This window comes from Rosa chinensis, chromosome 2 (genome assembly GCF_002994745.2).
Source record: "Rosa chinensis cultivar Old Blush chromosome 2, RchiOBHm-V2, whole genome shotgun sequence".
NCBI classification, from domain to species: Eukaryota; Viridiplantae; Streptophyta; class Magnoliopsida; order Rosales; family Rosaceae; genus Rosa; species Rosa chinensis.
Genome location: NC_037089.1, coordinates 2,984,183 through 3,007,436, shown reverse-complemented (window position 1 = coordinate 3,007,436; position 23,254 = coordinate 2,984,183). Strand labels below are relative to the sequence as shown.

The following is a 23,254-nucleotide window of genomic DNA, read 5'->3' as shown; positions in this document are numbered from 1 at the left end:
CACATTTTTTAATCTAGTGGCCTGATGAGGGAAAAAATTAGTTGGTGGCCTTATGGCTAAAAAAACATTTAAAGATGCACTTATATGTAATTAACCCTTTATTTAAAAGATGAAGTACCGAACTGTAGAATAAATTTAAGTCGGGGTACTCTTTGTGACTTTTTCCCTATATTGCCTAATCATAATTGGAAAACAATCACAAGAGATTACTTGCTTGATCAAGTAATCTCAGCATGTAGATAGGAGGCTCTGGGCATTAGCCAGCACAATTGCAGAGAGTATCGACCTCAGCGTTGAAATATCACGGACTCGTCTTATCACAACCAGTTAATTTAAGGGGAAAAATAAGGTGTTTAAATTCAATTGTAATTCAGCGTGACATTGGGAGACATAAAGATTGAAATGCTATTCACACTTTCTTTTCTTTTTGGTACACGATAATGCATATGCAACTAGGAGGGTGACCATTCCTTTTAGATGACCTCTCTCAAGTTGGTGTATTGGTTAGGTTTGGATGATTGAAGTTTTGAATTATAATGTGCATGGTGAACTATCTGTTCAGAATTGGATACAGGGGCTTGGCCGAACTAATCCAAAGGCAATGCCGTAGGCATTTCTGCAACTAGAAGTTACATTCTGTCCAACTATAGCAGATCGAAGGTATACTGACTTCAACAATATTCCGGTGCAAGGAACGGAGCGACTGCAATTCAGATTGATGGCGATATTGGTACTCGATGTTCCATAGAAGTTTTTGAAGGAGACATCACTTATGTGAACACCAGTCGGCTATAATAGTACAGACAAATATAAGTTACTAATCTCAATACTTGGTAGTTTTATTAGAATCATGAAGGGCTTGTAGCTAGTGAGTTTAGTTACCAGTTCCTCGCAGGCACCCCTAACTTCGCAGTAGTTTTGATCGATGATTATGGGGTTCTTAACAGACTCCAGAAAGAAATCTTCGAATCTGACCCCTCGAACAGAACCCCTGCCAACCTTCATGTATTTACAAGAAGAAAATGTTACTTCCCTAACACTTAATTATTATTATTATTATTTTTTCCAAATTATGAAATCGTGTTTTCGATTTGATACCTGCCATGTCTTGATCCGAGCTCCGTTCGTAGTTCCTTGGAGGGTAACCTTACTGACATGAATGTTCTCTACATGAACGACATTCCCGGATTTCCCTAAGCTTCCAATGCTGTTTCCGAACAGAGGAGGGAAATGTATTTGTTCACTAAATTATGTGCATGTATAATTATATATATGCATCACTTTTATATTGTTTTCTACTAAATGTTACCTTATTCCATGACCAGGGCCACATTTAATATATGAGATGGCAATATTGGATATATGGTCTCCGATTGATATACAATCATCACCTAGTAACGAGTAGTCATATTCTGATTATGGAGAAGAAGAAAAAACCAAAAACAAAAAGTTGAAATATTGAGTCAAAATTAGCAAAATTTTATCTATATACCAGAGCCTATGATGGTGTTGTTGATAATGACATTTTGAGAGGACTGAATGTGAATCCCATCAGTGTTGGGACTATTTCCTGGAGCTTCAATTATAAGATTCTCAATCTTGATTCCATCACACCCCTCTATTAAGACATGGGCTTGGGAGCTGTTTATAAAGTGAATATCTCTAAGACAGCTTTTCTTGCATGATAGAACCTTCAAAGCCTGCATATTTTCCCCTCGATGTTATTCAGTGTATCGGATATACAAAATAATTGCATTTTTCGGATGGTAAAAGACTAGCTACTTACAGTTGGAGCCCGCGAAGTGCATCCCTCCTGAAAATGAAGGTTCAGCAGATTGAGAATTACCATATCAGAAACTAACTAATTAAGCACATTCCAGAATTAGTTGCTTTTGTTTGTTTTGTTTTTGAGATTGAAGTTTTTGCACCAGTTTTGGATGATATCTGCAAGATTGATTCCACCAGCGCTTTCCTCTTCCATTAATAGTACCAGGGCCAGCAACCTTGAGTCCATTAACACCATGAAATGCTAGCCATTGACCTGGATCAAGGTCCTTCCATGCTTCAGGTGACTTTGGTGCCAAAAGTCTCCCTAATATCTATATATGTCAATTAATCACCAGTAACAATGAAATATCTTTCATTCTGCAAATGAATTCCAGAAATAGAAAAAAAAAATCAGAAAAGATCTTAGACATACCACAAAATTGATGCTTTGGGCTTTGCATGGACCATTGAAAGTGGTTGGATTTACAAGAAATCTCCTTCTGGGAATGATTAAAGTCGAGTTTTCAGCTTCTGAGCTACATGTTGCATTCCATGCATCCAAGAATGCCTTCAAAATCTCAGAAAATGTAGTTCAGGTTTCAGATAGAAAATCAAATAACTAAAATATAAATTTGACTGAAAAGTAATAAAAGTAGTACCAGTGCATTGTCTATGTGGCCACCACTGACAGCTCCATAGTCCAAGACATTAAAAGTAGCCATTGTAGCGTTTGCATGTTCATGTTCTGAACATGCAGTAAACACAGAAACTGTCCCAAGAAAAACTAGAAAAAGATAGCTCCCCTGCAAATGCATCGATCAATTCAAATGAAAAAGGACAAAAGTGGAAACTGAATCACTTTTTCTTGTTTTTACAATTGTTGTGAAACAGCTTTTAATATCCTCAAGAAGAATACTTCGTTTTTTCTTCTGAGGGGAGCCTAAAAAAGAATACTTGATTCCTCTGAATAATCCTAATCTTGGTAAAATATTAACGCTTGAATTTCCTTTTTCTTTTTAGGAAACTATTATCGGAGAATATTAGATGTGAAAAATGTTATTGATCAGAACCAAGAGATCTGAGAAAATCAAATAAGCTAGATTGAAAGGGTGGGAAGTAAAGAAAAGCCTAAGAAAATAAAAATTATAGCTTTCCCTCACCATGGCATTTGTGGAATTAGACACCACCAAAAGGAAGCTGCAAACTTTATGTTATCTGCAAGAATATAAAGAAAAAACCCCATCAGAAAGTAGCAAATGAACTAATCCCAAATAACAATAACATTCTAAATTTATTGATTCTTTGTCAGAAATGGGGCAGTATATATACCATCAGTTAATAATGCTGGCAGTTATGATTATGAGAAATGAAAAACGTTTAAGCAACTTAATATACCAATCTGATCAATTTCTTACCCTCTTCAAATTCCAAATAATGCTTGACAGTTATATATATATATATATCAGAAATCAAAGAACTCACAGAAGCTGCCAGATGATTTCTCATAAGTTCTTTTAGGAAACAAATACAGTAAAATTTCTCAGGCAATGAGAAACTTTGGTAAGCGAAAGCTTATGTGGTTTCAAAATGCCAAGGTATTCTCTTGGAACTTGAGGCATGTTAAGGGTTGAAGTTCTATGACGATCTTATAAATATGCAGAGGATATCGTTGGCTCTTTAGAATCCTAAGTTCCATAGCCATGGATTTGTGAAACCATATATTCCTTTTCGAATATGACATCTTCCTATGCAGGAGAAGAACCCTTTTCGATGAAGAATTTATAATAACAATTTGAAATCCATATTAATAGTGGATTAACAACCTGATATATCTAACATTGCAGAAATCTTAGAAGGTAGAAAACTTTATTTATCAACCTAGCTTACCGTGTATAAGTTACTCATACGCATGCAATTATGTTATGAAAGACGTTTACACAATCCCAAACACAACATGTAGATTGTAGATCGAAAAGAAATTAGTTGGCTGATCTGCTTTTTAAAAAAATGAAAAAACAAAATCAAAACCTTCTTTTGAGTATATATTTTTAGTTATGGTGCAGATAAGTCACACAAGTCATCAGTCACAAATCAACGAGGAACAAGCTGATTCTTGCCCGGTTCTCAGTCTATTGTGGGAAAAAAAAAAAAAAAAAAGGTACAAAATTGTATAACTAACTACTGTTAAATATAATTATGGTCTCTTAGCTAGTCTTATATAATCATACATGACTCCTTGGAAAGGTGAATTGCCATCTCTGGACTGAGTAAGATAGATGGTGTTGCTTCCTTCGCGTAGTAGAGTGCACGGTACATCAATACTCCATAACCAGTATAAGCCATGAATTCCATGTCTTGCAATAGCATTGTCGTCACCTATTAGCCCTGTCGAAAAAAGAGGTGGTTTGACATTCAAATTGTTAACCCGAACTTGCAATTCTGCATAAGTGGCTGATGCCAAGGCCAGTTGAAGTGTGTAGTTTCCGGGATTGACCACATTGTTGGGTTCAAACTGTATCCGCCATGTAGTTCCTACATACCGGCCATTTCCTACACTTCTAGTCACTTGAGCATAAAACCAATCCTCACTGTAATTGTTAGCAGTTTAGCACCAACAAGGTAGATGAGGTCATTGTTAGGGTAATGCTCATAATAACGTGACCACAACCCGTATTGCCTAAACTTGTCCAACCGACTCCCCTTGTACAACTTGTTCATGAGAGTTGGATATGGATCCGGTATGTAGAACTCCGCAGCTGTGCGATCAGGAATGCCAATTTCCCACAATGTAGGACCGGTTCTCGAGGTTCGTAAGTAATACTAGCCAATTGGATTTTACTTCCTGGTTCAATTGTAATGTCAACCTCATATTTGTAGTCTCCAACTATCCCTGGAACAGATGCATACAAATTATAGTTACCGGGTCTAATATTTTCAATGAGGAAATTGTTGTAGGGAATTGTGTGTTTATCATTGATAATAGGAGCCCTTTAAATAGGGAATTACAGAGTACATAAAAGGTAATAGAATCCAAACATAACTAGGTAATCTAGAACCTTCTCCTATCACAACTCAATGACTAAACCCTAATTTGAAGAGACACACATTATGTCGACATCCTTCAACACTCCCTCTTGTGCCGCTCAAACTTGGTAATGACGTTTTGATTTTTGCCTCACTGAAAACCTTGCCAGGTAATAAAACCCTGTGGGACAAAAATAACCCTGGTCGAAGGACAAAAAGAGCACAACATGTCCTTCACTCTTCAAGATCGAACATGTAGACATCATACCTCCCCCTGATGTCAATATCTCCCCCTGATTGCTACAATCATGGGAGTTCGGATAACTTTCTCAATCCGATGCTCTTTACATGTTTCTCGAAGGTGGATTTAGGTAACGACTTAGTAAATAAGTCCGCTACATTATCCTCAGATCGGATTTGATTCACCTCAATATTTAGAAGTGCTTGTTGTTGCTAATTGTAAAAGAACTTAGGCGATATATGCTTTGTGTTGTCGCGCTTGATGAAACCTAATTTCATTTGCTCAATACAAGCTGCATTATCTTCATAAATGCATGTAGGTTCATCTGTGGTAGACTTCAAACCACAAGTTCCTCGAATATGTCTAATTACATACCTTAGCCATATGCATTCACTCACGGCTTTATGTAGAGCAATAATCTCTGCATGATTTGAGGTAGTAGCAACAACGGTCTGCTTTGTAGACCTCTAAGATATCGCAGTGCTTCCCATGGTAAAGACATAACCCGTTTGGGAGCGACTTTTGTGAGGATCAGAGAGATACCCTACATCAGCAAAATCCATCAAAACATCATCATCGTTTTGATGTAAGGGAGGATGATGGGTGACCGGCGGCTTTGCCGATCACGGCTTCTTGGACGGTGCCACTTGGGCTAATGAGATCCGTTCTCATTCTTCTGTCATTCTTTTCTCTCTGTAAGGATAGAACAAACCCATATCTATCGTACATTTTTAAGTAACGAAAGATTGCCTTTATACCAGTCCGTTGCGTTGGCGCGGGGCTATATCTAGCCAACAAGTTCATAACAATTGAGGTGTTCGGTCTTGTATTGTAATAAGTATAATATTGCGCCTATTGTACTCAGGTAAGCACTTTTGTTATTAACATGTTTTCGTCATCATCCCTGCGCCTCTTAGGGTCAAGACTACGGACGACCATGTGAGTGCATCTTTGACTTTATCAAAATGCAAAGCATTTATTGACACGGTATACAAGTTCTAAATCTAGACAAAACCGTGTTCTCCCAAAGTCCTTCATCTCAAACTCGAATTTCAGGTGTTCAACGGTTTCCCTTAACTCTCAAGGGTTCCAATTATATTTATCAACATAAACTGTGACAATTGCAAATCCAGAACTTGTCATGAAAACGCAGGGACATAGTTCATCATATCCATTCCCAATCAAATAGTCACTTTAGTGAGCGTTTCACCCTCATTGCAAACGCTCTCCGTGGTCAAGAGCCACTTGATTTGGGTAAATGAAGTCCACAAGAACCTTCATTATATTCCATATCTAGATCCCTATAGAGATACATAGTGACCACATTCGTAAGCTGCATGTTCAGTTATTTGGAAATTATCAAACTGACAAGGTAGTGGAGTGCAATGACATCCTTTACGAAAGAATATGTCTTCTCATCATGCTATCTAACGAAGACCTATTAATGTCAACATGTTTTATGTTAGGAGGTGTTGGCATCTCAGGCCCGAAATCTTTCCTCTTCGTTAGTGAATCCAATTCAACCTGGATCACATCTTTCCATTTAGGCCAATTTTCTCTACGTTGACATTCAACGGAGTAAGGTTCGATGTCATTGATTTCAATAATTCCACGTCCTCATGTACACTAGTGTAGTTCGTAAAGATCCCTATATTCTCAGGAATTTGTTCTAACATTGAGGCGTCCCCCAACGATGTCTCTTGGACATAACCACAATCCAGAATATTCTCATGAGACGGATTTTGTGTATCAATGATCAATGGATCAAGTTGTGCCAAACTCGATCTCTTCTTAGGGCGAGAATCTATCAACCTATGGGTTTCCTATGCTCTCTAGCGGAACCTATGGCCTATGACGCGGCGTCACCATACCACCATCCATGGTAGTGGTGCCGTACCCATCTCCTCTAGGTGGCACCATGTCCTCCTATGGGGACATCAATCCTTGCAGACATATTTGCAGCAGGTAAATATGATCTCATCAATTTTAGGGGATCAAGATGAGACATAGTGGGGACAGACCACGACAATTCCTGTCGTTTCTGTTGAACGTTGACGTTCTAATCTCTCCCTAAAGACTGGAAGACTGTCTCATCAAAGTGACAATCAGCAAATCCAACGAAAAAAAAGAGATCGCCTGTCAAGGGTTCTACATAGCAGACTTATACTTGGAGACTCATGTCCAACACAAATATATATATATATATATATATATATATATGCATTTGTTGCAAAGACTCATGTTGATGCGCTGTAGCGGCGCAATTGACACATGAACCACACACTCAAATATGTATAAGTACGAGATATTAGACTCGAACTCAGTCACTAACTGTAACGCAAATAAAAGTTGAGTGTCGTAGACGAATTAGCATAGCTGCATGCGATATTGCATAACCCAAGCGGAAATATTGGTGCGCATTACCAATGTCCGAGCTACCATCATAGTCGTTTAATGGTGGCTTTTCTGCGAGACCAATTGGGTGTGTACATGGGAATATGATACTTGATATCAATACCCAATTATATGAAATAGTCATCGAAATTTTTTGATGTAAACTCACTAGCATTTTCAAGTCGAATTGACTGAACGGGATGATCCGAGTAGTGAGCCCGTAGCCATATGATTTAGGCTAGGAGTGCATCTTAAGCAGCATTACGAGTGGATGATAGTGCGACACGTGACCAGCGTGTCCACATATCAACCAACAGCATAAAACATCTAAGCAGTCTGCAAGTTGGTTGAGTGGATCCACAGAATTCCCCTTAGATTCTTTGTAAGAATGAAATTATTCCTTTAGTGTCATTTGCATAGGATGGTCGTGATCCTTAAAAAACAGGCTTTACATAATGAAAGATTGGCCTTATAATCAACCAATGAAGGTCTTGGTTGAGCCACAATGTCACAATTTACTTTGAGAAGTAGAGAGAGGAGCCAAGTCTCCATACATGGCATCAAAGCCATGATTTTGCTGCAGGGGGATTACGGCGCCGGCGTTGGCTGGCCGGTGGTGCATGGCGGCGGCGGTGCAATGCTTTCTTTGAATCAACTTTTGATTTTCACTTCTCTTCGTTCTGAAGAAGAGATGTCCGTGTGAAGTCTTTAGTATTACGGATCATCATATCATGACCTGGGTGTCCCAAACGGTCATGCCAAAGCCTATATGTGTCAGAATCCCATAAATCATCTCTCATGACATGGTTGGATTTAATTACTCGAATAGTGGTTACATACAACCCACTAGATCGACACATAAGTTTCTCTAATACTCGTTTATGTCCGTAGTCATTAGAGGTGATGCAAAGAAACTCTTGTCCATTCTCACAATGTGTTTCCACATGAAAACCATTAGCTCTTATATCTTTCAAATAAAGTTCGAATTAAGGTATGTCTAAGACATTAAGTAAAAGAATCGACACTTTATTAATAACCAATGATTACATCAAAGTTTCTTGAACCAAAGACTAATCCAAAATGAAATCAAACTTAGACAGATTGTAGTTAATCAATCCGTTCAGTTACTCCAATCAAATATGACCAGGAAAGTAGGAAGAGATGTCGGTGGAGCGAGGCTCTCTTAAGTACCACTAATCTCAATTACTTTCCTAGACATCATACTTAATTAGGTGAGCCTAGAGAGAAAGAGTTAATACAAAATGTCATTTATTGATTTAAGGCATAACTGCCATTACATAATTCTTGGAAATAAAAGACTATTTTAAATAAAAATCTACGGCATTTTGTCTTCATCGCCAAATTTAAAGTCTTCTTGAACTCGATATCTTGATCACTGTGAGGCAGCTACCTTCTTAGGTACATTGCAAACTTAGGCCCATTGATCAGACGTTCCATATCAGAAATAGATACCATGAAGAGGATTCTCCCTTGATTGAGGCACATTGGTGCAATGTGCATGGTCCTTAGGACCTGAGGCATTGGAAGATTATGACCATGGCCAACGTTGGCTCTATGGTTTCCAACCCTTAGTCCCTCAAAGTCATGGCTCCTATGGTGGCGTGATTGTCGCCTTTGGCGACTACCTTCATGAGCATTTCGATCATATAGATCATGACGTCTATGGCGACTTTCTCTAGCCATGGGACGATGCTCTGGATAGCTATCTCGAAGCCTATCAATTTATTTTCTCACAGGCTCGTTGTCTTGCCTTTAAGCAATTTCCATAGCTTCAATAAGCTTTCGAAAGCTTGTGATCCGTCTTGCATTTATATGTGTCCGAAATAAATCACAGGACCTCATAGCATAGACAGGGAAGGTATTGAGGGTTTTCTCAATCAATTGTGATTCTGTGATAGTCTTGCCACATAAGTGCATCATTCCTGTGATGCGGAGAGTTTCCGAATAAAATTGTATGACTGTATCAAAGTCAGAGAAGCGGAGATCATGCCATTCTGCTTCTAAATTTGGAAGGATGGAGTCACGAACATTGCCATAACGTTCACCAATCGCTTGCCAAAGGTTTATGGCGCTATCCTCATTCATGATCTCAAACTGGAGGTCTCTATCCATATGACGCATCATTAGGGCAAGTGCCCTGGAATTGTCAATCTCAGTTTGAGGGTCTAGAGCATTTCCTTCAGAACAAACCTCTTGGATTGTGTGCAATAGATCACGGGAAATAAGATGGAGCTCAACGTCCTGAGTCCACAATAGGTATCTTTTGCCTGCAAAATCCAATGGAACAAAATTGAGTTTGTTCGTGTTTGACATCCTGAAAAAAAGGGTGAGACAAGAACGAATTAGTTTCGGAGTCAATGCTTCCACAAAAACTAATATTAATAAGATTTCCGAGCTATGCTACCAAGAAATCAATTTCCAAGAATATTTGGATTAGACCGAAACATTGATGTTTTAATATGGTCACAATTTGATGCTTACGGACGCTCTTAGTCCGAGCATTATGAACACTCTTAGTTCATACGAACGCTCTTAGTTCGTTTATTAGGAACACTCTTAGTTCATACGAACACTCTTAGTTCGTTAAGCGTGAATTCCCACAATTCCGTTTATTAAATACTCAAAACCATGTTCATATATTCCAAAATTTTGCAGGAAATAAAAGGAATTTAAAATACAAGAAAACAGCAACTTTAATCACAAAACTTACTTGTTGATTCGGGGTTTGGGTCACGCGCGTGTTGATGCAGGCGTGATGGAGCGAAGCTAACCGAGGAGATGATGCAGCGGGTCGGATGCGCGGGGCAGCAGGGGCTGCAGCGTTGCCGGGCTGCCGGTGCATTATGGGCTGCAGATGCAAGGGCAGCAACGAAGCTAGCTGTTGCAGGGGTTGCAGGGACGCAGGCAGCAGCGCACAGGTTACGGTGGCGGGCTGTAGGGCAGATGCGCGGCAGGGCTGGTGCAGGGTCGCGATAGGCTGGTAATGACTTGCAGTAGGAGCAGCTCGAGCTGGTGCACAGGTTGCAGCGCGCAGCAGTGGCGCGGTGGCAAGGAGGCTGCTGTGTGCGGCTGGCATGTGCGCTGCGGGGCAGCAGGGGCTACAGGGCTTGCGGCATGAGGGCTGCAGGTCTTGCAGTAGGAGGCTGCAAGTCTTGCAGCTAGGGTTTTCGGCTAGGTTTTAAAGCTGCGGCAGTTTAGGGTTTTTTTTCTTTTTTTTCTTAGGCTAGGGTTAAAACTCGTGCTGATAACGTGTTGTAGGGAATTGTGTGTTTATCATTGATAATAGGAGCCCTTTAAATAGGGAACTACAGAGTACATAAAAGGTAATATAATCTAAACATAACTAGGTAATCTAGAACCTTCTCCTATTACAACTCAATGGCTAAACCCTAGTTTGAAGAGACACACATTATGTCGACATCCTTCAGTAGAAATAGCCTTTTTCATTGGAATTGGTATCCCTTGCTTTCCCTTTGCCATGATCCAACTTAGCCGGGTGCAGCCAATCCTATGTAAGCCAAACTTGCCCAAGGAACACTTTCAATGTATCGATCATGTACTAATAACTGGCCCGACACTAGTACAAAATCGAAAATAGATAACGGTTCCGCACCGTTGTCTGAAAAAATATATTTTCGTTGTCTAGGTGAGTGTTGTCTTTTTACGCTTCACTCCACAACGGTACTTCACCGATGTTGAACATAATAAAGTACAACGGTTTTTAGTCAGAAATCGTTGTAGATATACTCAGCACATACCGTTAGCACTAAATGCACCGTTGTGTATGTAATTATTCAATAACAGTTTTCGCTTACATACCGATGTGGTAATATAATTTACACATCACTTTTGGCCTCCAACAACTTTCATACACAACGGTTGTTACCAAACAAATATTGGCTTTGAGGATTGTATACATCGATTTTTAGTTGAAAAATATTTTCCAACTTCATTACGCAACAGTTTCTCGTCAAAAGCGTTGGTGTTGAGAAACTGTTACATCGGTTTCTGAATTGATAACGTTGTCGGTGATGATGAAGATAGTAAATTACAATGATTTCTAGAATAAATCCATTGTCTGTTAGCTAGAGAGACGACGATTTTTTTCAATCATGATCTAGTGCATCAATTCAAGAAATTGAAATGAAATTGCAATATATTAATAGAGAGTATAGAACTGAAAATCCACATTGCAAAAGTCAAAGTCTACTTGCAATGGAAAAGGTAAATTTTGCTACAAAGAAGTTTCACTAGGTACAGAGTTAAACCATACAATTGATGAAGATCCACATTGTAAAAGTCTAAAGATACTTATCGCTAACGAATTCTTCCCATCATGGAGTTCATTGACTTCTTCTTGAAGGTATGTGGTCTCTATAATTCCTTCTCACTGCAAAAAAAAAAAAATTAAAAAGAAAAAAAAAATTATAAACCAATAGCATAAAACCATATGCAATTAGTCATCAGTCTGCTATATCAGAAAAAGTATTGTGACATTTGATAGTCCTGTAGCTATACACACTTCATCATTAGTCCTGATACCCAGTAGCTACCCAGAGCTAAATCAGAAAAGTATTATGACATTCGATAGTCATATAGCTAAATCAAAAAAGTATTGTGACATTCGATAGTCCTATAGCTAAATCAGAAAAGTATTACCTAAGAATTTCCAGCTACCTAGTAGCTGTTATTTGCACTCTAAAAACAACAATTAATTTGTTCTCTACCTGTAGCTATACACACTTCATCAATAGTCTTGGTATTGAATAGCAGGGCTACAACAAAAATGAAGCAAGCATCTCCAGAAGCTAATATTTAAGAGAAAATGATCACACAGACCTTTTAAAGTTCATACATTTCCAATAAGATGGTTAAAGCAAAAAGAAGCGCTTCAATCGTTTTGTTTTACACTAAATTTAATTAAGAATATAGACAAGGCTGTCAAACCATATATAGGGTATTATTGTCAAATAATAGAAGCACAGAGACTTAATTTCCGAGCCTAGCTGGTAAGAGGCCCATCACATGACCTCTAGATCATACACAAGTACTCTCAGAATCAAGATGTCAAAACATAAGTTGAACATGAGCTAATCAGTCTCAGATTGAAAAAATAAACAGAGTCTAAATAGACGGAGACTCACCCTCAAATTGAAACTTTGGAACTTTGATTGCAGCTGCTGTCCTTGCTTTACACCTGCACAAAAGGGTTTATCAAAATTAAAATCCTAAAGTTGCAGCAGTAGGAGTTGACAAAGCACGAAAAAATCATGGGATGAAGACGTAAATGGAGCAGAAGGTGCAGAATGATACTATGAACGAAAAGCAAGCCAACAAGTAAACCTCTTTAACACTCAAAGCTGCTCCACCTTTAGAATCTCCATCCAGCTTTGTTAAAATAGCGCCAGTAATCCCAATCTCTACATTGAATGTTGTGACCAGGGCTGTAAACACAAAGAAGATAAGTCAGCCTACTTCTAGGAATATATACATGCATTGTTCGTAGCATGGTAAATTTACAGTTTTGAAACATAATTGGAATTTGTTGCATCTTTGGACACATGGATATTATCAAATCGCATGCGAATTGGTAACAATATGATGAGTATGGCCAGGAAACTCATAATTCAATCGGGCGCATATGAATTTGCTTCTTTATCTCAAACATTAGATAGAGCAACCAATTTCCTATTTAAGACTTTTATGTGTTCATGACATTGCAGATAATCAATCACATTTTCTTCTATAAATCAATAAAGAGGGATCCCAAATAAACAATCTATTATAACATAATAAGACATGATAATTTTGCTTTCGTGTCAAATTCAGCAGAAACTAAGAACCAACAAAAAATAAATATAATATGCGTAACTGGAAGTGATTAAACTATAAATATTAAACCCACAAAAGATTAACTATTAAGTGTGAATACCTGCAGCTTCCTGGCCAGTCATTGCATCCACAATGAGTAAAGTTTCCTGTGGGGTTCAATTCCCACTTTACTTCTTTCAACTCATCCATCAGTACTTTGTCTATCTGTTAAAAAATTGAAAACATAAAACCTCCAGCCCAAATAAGATGGCGCAGGAGTGAACGTTCTCATTGCATCATCTAGGAACTGCCTGATAATTATATATTTCGAATAATTACCTGAAGCCTTCCAGCAGTATCCATTATTACTAGATCTATGTTCTTCTTTTTGGCCTCCTCTAAACCTTGCCTAGCTATTTGTGAAGGTTTGGTGTCAGTCCCTGCTGTATATACAGGCACTTTTACCTGTTACAGGCTATATTATGAATATAAGAATGAACAGGTACCTAACAATTAAAGGACATAAGAATGAATAAAGATTAAAAAAAGTGAATGCAGAGCTAGTGTTGTAGATTGAAGGAAACTTAATTAATATGTGCTTGGTATCAAAGTGTGGCCAACAAAAGACAACAAAGATAAAAGCTGTGAAGAGGTGCCGACATTGAAAGACCACATAAAGTGTTGGCAGTGGCATTCTAATTCAAACATAAAAGTTTGGTCTTTGTCAATCAAGTGTGCAATTATCAAAGCATATATTGAAACCAAATTTGTCCAGGTGCTCAAGTTTAATTAAGCTTTGTTCTCTTCCCTCAATTTGATCATTTGGCGGTGGCTCTATATTAAACAAATGAGATCAAATGATAATTGCAGAAGTTACCAAAGCACAAAGCAAAAAGTAAAGAAAAGAGAGGAAGGATGAATGTTCTTGTGGCATTGGGGAGGAAAGAGTTCAATCAAATTGTGCAAAATGATAGGGAGACACTATATCTCCACCCGCACAAAATGCCTTGCCACTGCTTTTCAAAATTTAAAACCAATCTTTTAAGTCACCACTTGTGTAATCAAAACCAAGCAATATCAGCTTCAGCATGGGACAAAAGAATATTAGCTGATGTTAAAGAACCAAATTAGTGGCAACGGGGAGAAAAAGAAACACTATTACCTTCAATGCAATAAAACCAACGCCCAGATTATCTTCCCAACTTCTGTACAGCTTCTGCAAATCTAGCCCCCTATAAAATCACCACAGACTACTCAATAATGGGTGTTATCCAAAATCCCAAACCAAACAATAGAAACTAAATGCAGCAAACAACTAATTGGACTACAGTACAAAGTTCTAGTATAGGAAACAACAAATTCACCGATCTCTACATTGTCATCCTACCTCTCTAACTGACTTCTCCTATGTCTTGATCATGCACTTCCCTTGACCTTTGAGCTTTGAAATTTAGTCTGGGGAACCAATGAAATTGAATTGCTCTGTGGTTTTGCTTTCAAAAAGAAAAAGAAAAAAAATACAAAATGAGAGTACATCATTTTATTTCACAAATTTTCTCAACTTTGATGTTTGACAAAGCAGAAAACCAAAATAAGATGGAAAAAAGCATGCAATGCCTTCTTGTTGGTGATTACCTTCTATGTTAAAAGACAAATTCTTCTCTGCATACGGAGCAGCATCACCCATTAAAAAAGCAAGCCCAAAAATTCTGCACAACAGCCAATTGAACAAAAGAAAAATTCGATAGAAATCTTACTATAAGTGAGCGTGATTGAGCCCATGTATTGGAAAACTGAGCCAAGAAGGGGGAAAAAGTGGAACCCTCATCAAAATCAAAACCATACCTTTTAAGTAAGTATTCTGTTGGCCGGTGAACTTCTTTTTCAATTGAAGTATATGATTGTGAGCGGTGATTCCATAGGAAAGAGGAGAACTCTTTTGCACGGATTAGAGAACGTGGGAGAGGAAACTGCAAATCAGTTTTTGATATTAGGAGAAAAGCTGAAACGGATCCAGACGTTACTCTTTTGCCCTCTGTTGGCGTTAGTTTTTATCTTTTCAGAAAAGGATGTCAATTTGGTGGGAAATTAGAATTTAGCTAAAACTGACCGAGCGGGATTCTTAAAATTTTAAAGTTATTAACGATTTGCTTGCTTATGCCTTATTTTTTCTTTTTTGGTGGATCAAAAGGCCCGGCTTATAATTAAGCAAATTAAACGCAACAGGACAAGCTTGGAATGTTGTTTCTCACTTCCTAGCTTTGATGAATTAAAATAAAATCTTTTAAAGGACAAGCAACACTTTTGATATATGTAGATTGATAACGGTTTTAATTGTACCGTTGTATAAATTAAATTTATAAATTTCTAACCAAGGGACCAACGCTTTGTTACTATCTATAGATAACGGTTTCTACCACACCGTTGTACAAGTTAAATGAGAAAATTTCGAACCAAGGGACCAACACTTTTTTAATATCTATAGATAATGGTTTCGACAATACCGTTGTATAAGTTAAATGAGAAAACTTCTAACCAAGGGACCAACACTTTTTTAATATCTACAGATAACGGTTTCAACTATACCATTGTAAAAAAAAAAACCACAACGTTTTTTATTAAACCGTTATCTAGGTAACGTTGTCTATTTTCGATTTTGTACTAGTGCGAAACTGATCCACGTTGATCCGAAGAAGGAAAGTCGTGAGAACTAATGAAATTGTATGGCCAACTTTTGACTTCTTCAAGCATTTGATCTTTGGCATTGTTCCATAGTGCACGGATAGTTGAAGGACGTACTATTAGCTGAGTTTCGAGCTGCCGCGTGAAGATAGATAAAGACAGGTCCGAAAACCTTTTTCCATACCTCACCCTCTTGGAATTTCAGCCCAACTTTTTTACCAACATAATGATGAGAAGAAAACATAGTTAGGGAAGTTGGTCCAACGTGAGAGGTGAGGTCCTGCTTGAAAGGACCACCCATACGAAACTCATCACTAGGTGTGATCATCCAAAATCCCACCGGTGGTGAATGGTCATCAATAGAAATCCAACCATGCACCTTGATATCTTTGTCCTCGGCCGAGTACTGATACTTATCATCCACCTCCCCTTCAAATTCAGGACTGCTCGTCTCATTGTTTAGTAGAACAACTTCTTTGAATGCAAGTGGCCTACCGCGTGCTCGGTCATCGGCTGTTGGCATGAACCTTTGCCTAGTGTCCGATAGCGCCATATATCGAAACTTGGCTTGATGAAGCTTGTAAGCCACTCTAAGTGTCTGCATGTCCCCTCCCGGCCACCCTTCAAGACGCTCAAAGATGGCATATGTATAGAACCCAGAACGTCCTCGCTGCATTATGTACCTTTTGTCAACATTCACCGGAACTGTCACGCCCCTGTTGAGGCTGGCATTGTATGTGGTGATGAAAGAAACTTCTACTTGGTCTGGCCTCGCCGTGATAACTTTAAATTGTGTTCCATGTAGTCTATATTGTGTGTTTTTCGTCTCTCCCGGGTTACTCCAAACCACATCCCAGTACCCTCTATCACCTTCCTCATTGTTAATTGCAAGTAAGTTGTCAATTCCTCCATACCCTATTCCAATAACATCCCCACCAGGATTAGAAAAAGTTCGTTGAACAAGCTTATTAATTTATTATCCAACACAACTCCATTTTTTACCATCTTGATCTCGACCGCATCTTGTGGCGGTAGCCGATGACTTCTCGGTGATCTTGCCGCAACATGAACAAAGAAATAAAAACCACCCAAAAATAATAACGTCCCCAGAATCCACCCACCTGATTTCCTCATCGATCTTCTCACTCGATGTTGATCATAGAGGCACTTATAGAGCACAGAATATAAACCGTTTAGAAAAGTGTCTCGATACAACCCCATTACTAATGGGAAAGCCTAAAAAATCACATAGCCACAAATGTGATCCAACGGCTCACAACTAACTTTGGGACAAAAAGGTCCCAGTAATTTCAGTGACAGTTGATGACACCACCGGACTTTCCCTCTTTACCCAAAATCTCAGAGCACCATAGCAAAGCTCTGCAACTAGATCCAATCCTAATTTTCCCGGGAAAATCACAAAAGGACTCCACTTTCTCACACCCATTTCCAATCCAAACATGGCCAATGCTTGGAAACGAGAGAAACCCATCAGACCCATCTTTCTTTTCTGCTCCGCCACTCTCTTCCTCATCTTCTTCCTCTTCTTCCTCAGCTTCCGCCCCTTTCAAAACCCTAGCCTCCTAAACCCTAACCCCATAATCCAAACCCACCTAAACCCAAACCCAATCCGCGGCCCAATCCAACCTTTCAACTGCGATCTATGCCCCCAATCTCACCCAGTAATCGCCAACGTCGTCGAGGGTCTCCAGTACCCTTTCCTCTACTCGCTCGCCGATTTGGGGAAACTGCCGGAGAAGCCCCACAAGAACATTGTGAGAATGCTGAAGGGGAAGCCTTTCCGGCGACCCGACATTTCGGAGACGATTCAGGAGGTCTTGGGGAGGTTCAGGAGTGCAGGGAAGGACAATGGGCTTGTAGTCGACGTCGGCGGCAATGTGGGCATTGCCAGCTTCGCCGCCGCAGTGATGGGCTTTCGGGTTTTTGCTTTCGAGCCGGTTTTGGAGAATCTGCAGAGGATTTGCGATGGGATTTACTTGAATCGTGTTAGGGATTTGGTCACTGTGTTTGAGGCCGCTGCGTCGGACCGCCTCGGCAATATTACCTTCCATAAGGTAGTACATTTCTGTTGAATTTGTTTGTGTCTGTACATGCTTGTTGATATTGGGTTCGATAATTGAGAATGCTTGAACTAATAACCAGTACATTCAATTGCTACCATGGATGCATAGTTGAGTTTTCGAGAAGATGATGTTTAGTTGTGGGATGGATTAACACCTGTGATGGGGAATGTTCTCGCATAGACTTAGCTCGACAACTTAAATTTCATTTTCGGTTTACAGTAGTAGAACAACAAGCATCTGCAAGTGTAGAACAGATCACATTCGTATCGCCTTGTTACTTTTCTCTTCTTTGCAGGGTTAAATTTTGGTCTATTTTGGTTCGGTTTCGTGGTTTTTGTCTGCATGGTTTTGTTAATGCTGATTCGAATTCTTGTGATTATGAGATTACATAAGCTGGTATGTGTGAAATGAGTTTCAAATCTTAGTCTAGTAAACATTACATTTGAAATTGAGAGTACACAGGATTGTGATGTTATGGGATCCATATGCTTGCGAGTGATGATCATGCATTGGCTCCAGTAGTGCGTGCTTCCTTGGGAGACTGAGAATATAAAGATGCAATATCTGAGGCTTCTCTAAGCATGGTTTAACTTATTACTCTATCATTATATTTCCCGGCAATAGATAATTGTAGATAGGCACTTGAAAATTTCAATTAATAATGCTTTGCTAATGTCAATCCTGCTTATGTTACCAGTTGGTTGGTCGTCTGGACAATAGTGCTGTTTCAGCCACTGGTGCAAAGTTGGCTTTTAAGTCTAATGAAGAGATAGCAGTTCAAGTAAGGACTGTCCCTCTTGATGATGTAATTCCAGAATTTGAACCTGTTCTTGTGCTCAAGATTGATGTTCAAGGCTGGGAATATCATGTGCTGAAAGGAGCTAAGAAGTTACTATCAAGAGCTGCAAGTGAAGCACCATATCTCATTTATGAGGAAGACGAGCGTTTGTTGGAAGCCAGTAATAGCAGTAAAGTAGAGATCCGAAAGTTCCTCTCTAGTGTGGGTTACCGTCACTGCACGCAGCATGGCACAGATGCACACTGCACCAAGGAGGGTTAACACATATATTGTGCCTTGAGTTTTGCCGCAAGAAACAGTACCAAACTATAGTTGAAAAAATTCTGAGACAGATTACTCGAACATGATTCTCTCAGATAAGTTACTCAATGGTCTTTACATATATCACTATAGCAACATGAGAAACCGCATCCTGAATGGTGGAAATCTGTAACATATCTAACTCCATGTCTGGTGGTTGAAGACGAGCTTTTTTAATTGTTTTAGGAAACCTCCTATTGAAAGACATTGTTATTGTAAGGTGTTCTGGTGTAGAAAAATCTGTTCATTGAGATAATTTCTTTGAATAATCTAGGATGTAAACTTTGTGTCATGTAGTCAGTTTTAAACATTGGTTTTTTTCATTCCGAGGAATAGTTTCTGAAATCAGTTTTTCAGCCAAGCTTTATTCAATAGATTGTGCATAACCACGAAAGCAGAGGTAAGCCAAATCACCTTTTGTTCATTTCTAAGAACTCCCACGAAATGCTCAATGTTATCAAGGTTTGCTTCTCTTTTGCTGACAATGGGTTCTTTCCACAGCATTAGTGAATTGAGTATATACTTATGACTGGAATTCTGTACGTGTGAAACAGGCTGTTAACATGTATAATGTGAAGAAAGATAAGAAGCAAAGCAACAGACCGGAGACGTCTTCAGGAACCCTAGCCAGTTGAAACCAAGGATAAACCTTCAGAAGAAGCGGATTTAACTAGGGTTCTTCAAAGCCATTTGACAAGGGATCCAGAAAAGCAAGGATTTTCGAACAAATGCAGAAAATAAAATTCTTAGCCATGACAGTGATAAGCTGTGGAAGTTTTGAAGGAGATTCGACAAATTTAATTTTTGTTGTGTATCAAATATTATTGTGAAAGACGTGCGTATTTAAGGAGAAAACATTTCTACTCTCTACTCCTGCTAGCTCTGTGTTTCAAGTTGCCAACTATACCGACAAAAAATCAATTGACTTGTTGTATAGCTGATGCTATTTCACCTATGTTTTTGTGTTTGTGTCCCTGGGAGATAAATCATATAAGTGTGTGTAACACATCTTTCAAAGTGTCAATACTTCATCTTGATATCGGAAAATCTAACTAAAGCATTGTAAAACACAAGAACTAGACCAACCAGGTACCATAAAAAATAAAAATAAACTATATTTGCATTTTGCAATTTTATTCCCAATTGTGGAAAGTAATACAATTATGGTTTCTCAGAAGGTCCTTCTAGTCTTATATAATCATACATGACTCCTTGGAAAGGTGAATAGCCATCTCTGGACTGAGTAAGATAGATGGTGTTGCTTCCTTCGCGTAGTAGAGTGCTTGGTACATCAATACTCCATAACCTGTATAAGCCATGAATTCCAAGTCTTGCTATAGCATTGTCGTCGCCTATTAGCCCTGTCGAAAAAAGAGGTGGCTTGGCATTCAAATTGTTAACCCGAACTTGCAATTCTGCATAAGTGGCTGATGCCAAGGCCAGTTGAAGTGTGTAGTTTCCGGGATTGACCACATTCTTGAGTTCAAACTGTATCTGCCATGTAGTTCCTACATGCCGGCCATTTCCTACACTTCTAGTCACTTGAGCATAAAACCAATCCTCAGTGTAATTGTTAGCACCAACACGGTAGATGAGGTCATTGTTAGGGTAACGCTCATAATAACGTGCCCACAACCCGTACTGCCTAAACTTGTCCAACCGACTCCCCTTGTACAACTTGTTCGTGAGAGTTGGATATGGATCCGGTATGTAGAACTCTGCAGCTGTGCGATCAGGAATGCCAATTTCCCACAATGTAGGACCGGTTCTAGGAGGTTTGTAAGTAATACTAGCCAATTGGATTTTACTTCCTGGTTCAATTGTAATGTCAACCTCATATTTGTAGTCTCCAACTATCCCTGGAACAGATGCATACAAATTATAGTTACCGGGTCTAATATTTTCAATGAGGAAATAGCCTTTTTCATCGGTTTGAGTCCAAAATTGGTATCCCTTGCTTTCCCTTTGCCATGATCCAACTTCTCCGGGTGCAGCCAATCCTACGTAAGCAAAACTTGTCCTTGGAAGACTTTCAATGTATCGATCATGTACTAGTAACTGGCCCGAAACTGATCCACGTTGATCCGAAGAAGGAAAGTCGGGAGAACTAATGAAATTGTATGGCCAACTTTTGACTTCTTCAAGCATTTGATCTTTGGCATTGTTCCATAGTGTACGGATCGTTGAAGGACTATCAGCTGTGTTTCGTGCTGCCGAGTTAAGATAGATAAAGACAGGTCCGAAAACCTTTTTCCATACCTCACCCTCTTGGAATGTCAGCCCAACATCTTTACCAACATAATGATGAGCAGCAAACACAGTTAGGGAAGTTGGTCCAACGTGAGAGGTGAGGTCCTGCTTGAAAGGACCACCTATACGAAACTCATCACTAGGTGTGATCATCCAAAATCCCACCGGTGGAGATTGGTCATCAATAGAAATCCAACCATGCACCTTGATATCTTTGTCCTCGGCCGAGTACTGATACTTATCATCCACCTCCCCTTCAAGTCCAGGACTGCTCGTCTCATTGTTCAGTAGAACCGCTTCTTTGAATGCAAGTGGTCTACCACGTGCTCGGTCATCGGCTGTTGGCATGAACCTTTGCCTAGTGTCCGATAGCGCCATATATCGAAACTTGGCTTGATGAAGCTTGTAAGCCACTCTTACTGTCTCCATGTCCCCTCCTGGCCACCCTTCAAGGCGCTCGAAGATGGCATAGGTATAGAACCCGGAACGTCCTTGCTGCATTATGTATCTTCTGTCAACATTCACCGGAGCTGTCACACCGGAGTTGGCATTGTATGTGGTGATGAAAGAAACTTCTACTTGGTCTGGCCTCTCCGTGATTACTTTAAATTGTGTTCCTTGTAGTCTGTATTGTGTGTTTTTCGCCTCTCCCGGGTAATTCCAAACCACATCCCAGTACCCTCTATCACCTTCCTTGTTGTTAATTGCAAGTAAGTTGTCAATTCCTGCATACCTTATTCCAATAACATCCCCACCAGGATTAGAAAAAGTCAGTTGAACAAGCTTATTGTCCAACACAACTCCATTTTTTACCATCTTGATCTCGACCGCATCTTGCGCCAGTTGTCGATGACTTCTCGGTGAACTTGCCGCAACATGAACAAAGAAAAAACCACCCAAAAATAATAACGTCCCCAGAATCCACCCACCTGAATTCCTCATCGATCTTCTCACTTTCCAAACTACTTTTCCAATTTGTAAAACCCCGATGGCGTAGATGTTGATCACAGAGGCACTTATATAGAGCACATAAAATATGTTGGAATTTATTTAGAATATTTCAAAATACCTATTATTTTGCAGATAGTAATAGTAATTAATTCTTTTTCTGTCATTAACACTCTTTGATTGTGATTAGTACTAAGATTTCATCAATTTGGATTATTCATTTGGTTAACTCTGCAACTATATTGGTTCATTCCTTCTTTGATACCTTCAGATTTGAATTTTTCCTAATCAATGTCATTATATTTATTTCTTTTACATAAGTTACAAAACTTAATTGCAATTGACAAATTGTTATTGCATTAATCATCCATGCCCTATATAATCACTGGCTTTCCAAATCAAAATATATGAATCTCCTTTGTTTCCTTTGAGAGCTCAAAATATTCATGTGTTTCCTTTAATTTATCTATTCCTCCAAAAGAAAAGTTTCAAGCTATTCGATACGATCGAGTATTGTGAGTGTACACCTACAAGGATCGAGGTTGTTGTACCCTGGAGGGTAGGGCACCACAAACCTGCTACACCGAGACATTGTCTCCGAGGGGCGAAATCTACAATTAAGAGCAGTGTTTACACGCCTCAACCTTGAACTCTTTTCGAGTAATATGTCCTTCGGAAGTTTACATATTCAAGAGATAAGTTCTATAATCCTTATTATTTAATCTATTATGACAATAATATTATTATAATTATTTATTATTAATATATATTGTATTCGTGTGATTTTGTAGGAGAATCAAAATATGGTGACTCAAGTAGCATCCATCAACCAAATTTTCCAACAATCAATAAAATACCTGCTATATATTTTTGAAACCTTCTTTGAATTGTTATTTGCAGATAGTAATAGTCATTAATTCTTTTTGTGTCATT

General features: G+C 38.9%; 2 protein-coding genes and 1 long non-coding RNA gene across 4 annotated transcripts; 1 reads left to right on the top strand and 2 right to left on the bottom strand.

The window, feature by feature from the left end:
• Nucleotides 1-11,585: 11,585 nt before the first annotated feature.
• Nucleotides 11,586-15,037, bottom strand: LOC121051561. Of its 2 annotated transcripts, none has more exons than XR_005806096.1 (9): nt 15,016-15,037; nt 14,894-14,920; nt 14,646-14,751; nt 14,421-14,490; nt 13,598-13,723; nt 13,380-13,483; nt 12,791-12,891; nt 12,592-12,644; nt 11,586-11,837 (listed from the first exon to the last, which is right to left on the bottom strand). It is a non-coding gene; the product is annotated as an uncharacterized LOC121051561 (long non-coding RNA). The 2 variants fall into 2 exon arrangements; XR_005806097.1 differs by having other exon boundaries at nt 14,646-14,740; nt 15,016-15,030.
• Nucleotides 15,038-17,236: 2,199 nt separating this feature from the next.
• LOC112190812 lies at nt 17,237-19,446 on the top strand. The gene is made up of 2 exons (XM_024330304.2): nt 17,237-18,015; nt 18,722-19,446. Exons 1-2 carry the CDS (start codon nt 17,401-17,403, stop codon nt 19,082-19,084), a joined length of 978 nt encoding a protein of 325 aa, XP_024186072.1. The 5' UTR covers nt 17,237-17,400; the 3' UTR covers nt 19,085-19,446.
• Nucleotides 19,447-20,252: 806 nt separating this feature from the next.
• LOC112190095 (probable rhamnogalacturonate lyase B) lies at nt 20,253-22,597 on the bottom strand. Its single transcript, XM_024329522.2, has one exon. The coding sequence runs from the start codon at nt 22,313-22,315 to the stop codon at nt 20,285-20,287; it is 2,031 nt and encodes a 676-aa protein (XP_024185290.1). The 5' UTR covers nt 22,316-22,597; the 3' UTR covers nt 20,253-20,284.
• Between the last annotated feature and the right edge of the window lie 657 nt (nt 22,598-23,254).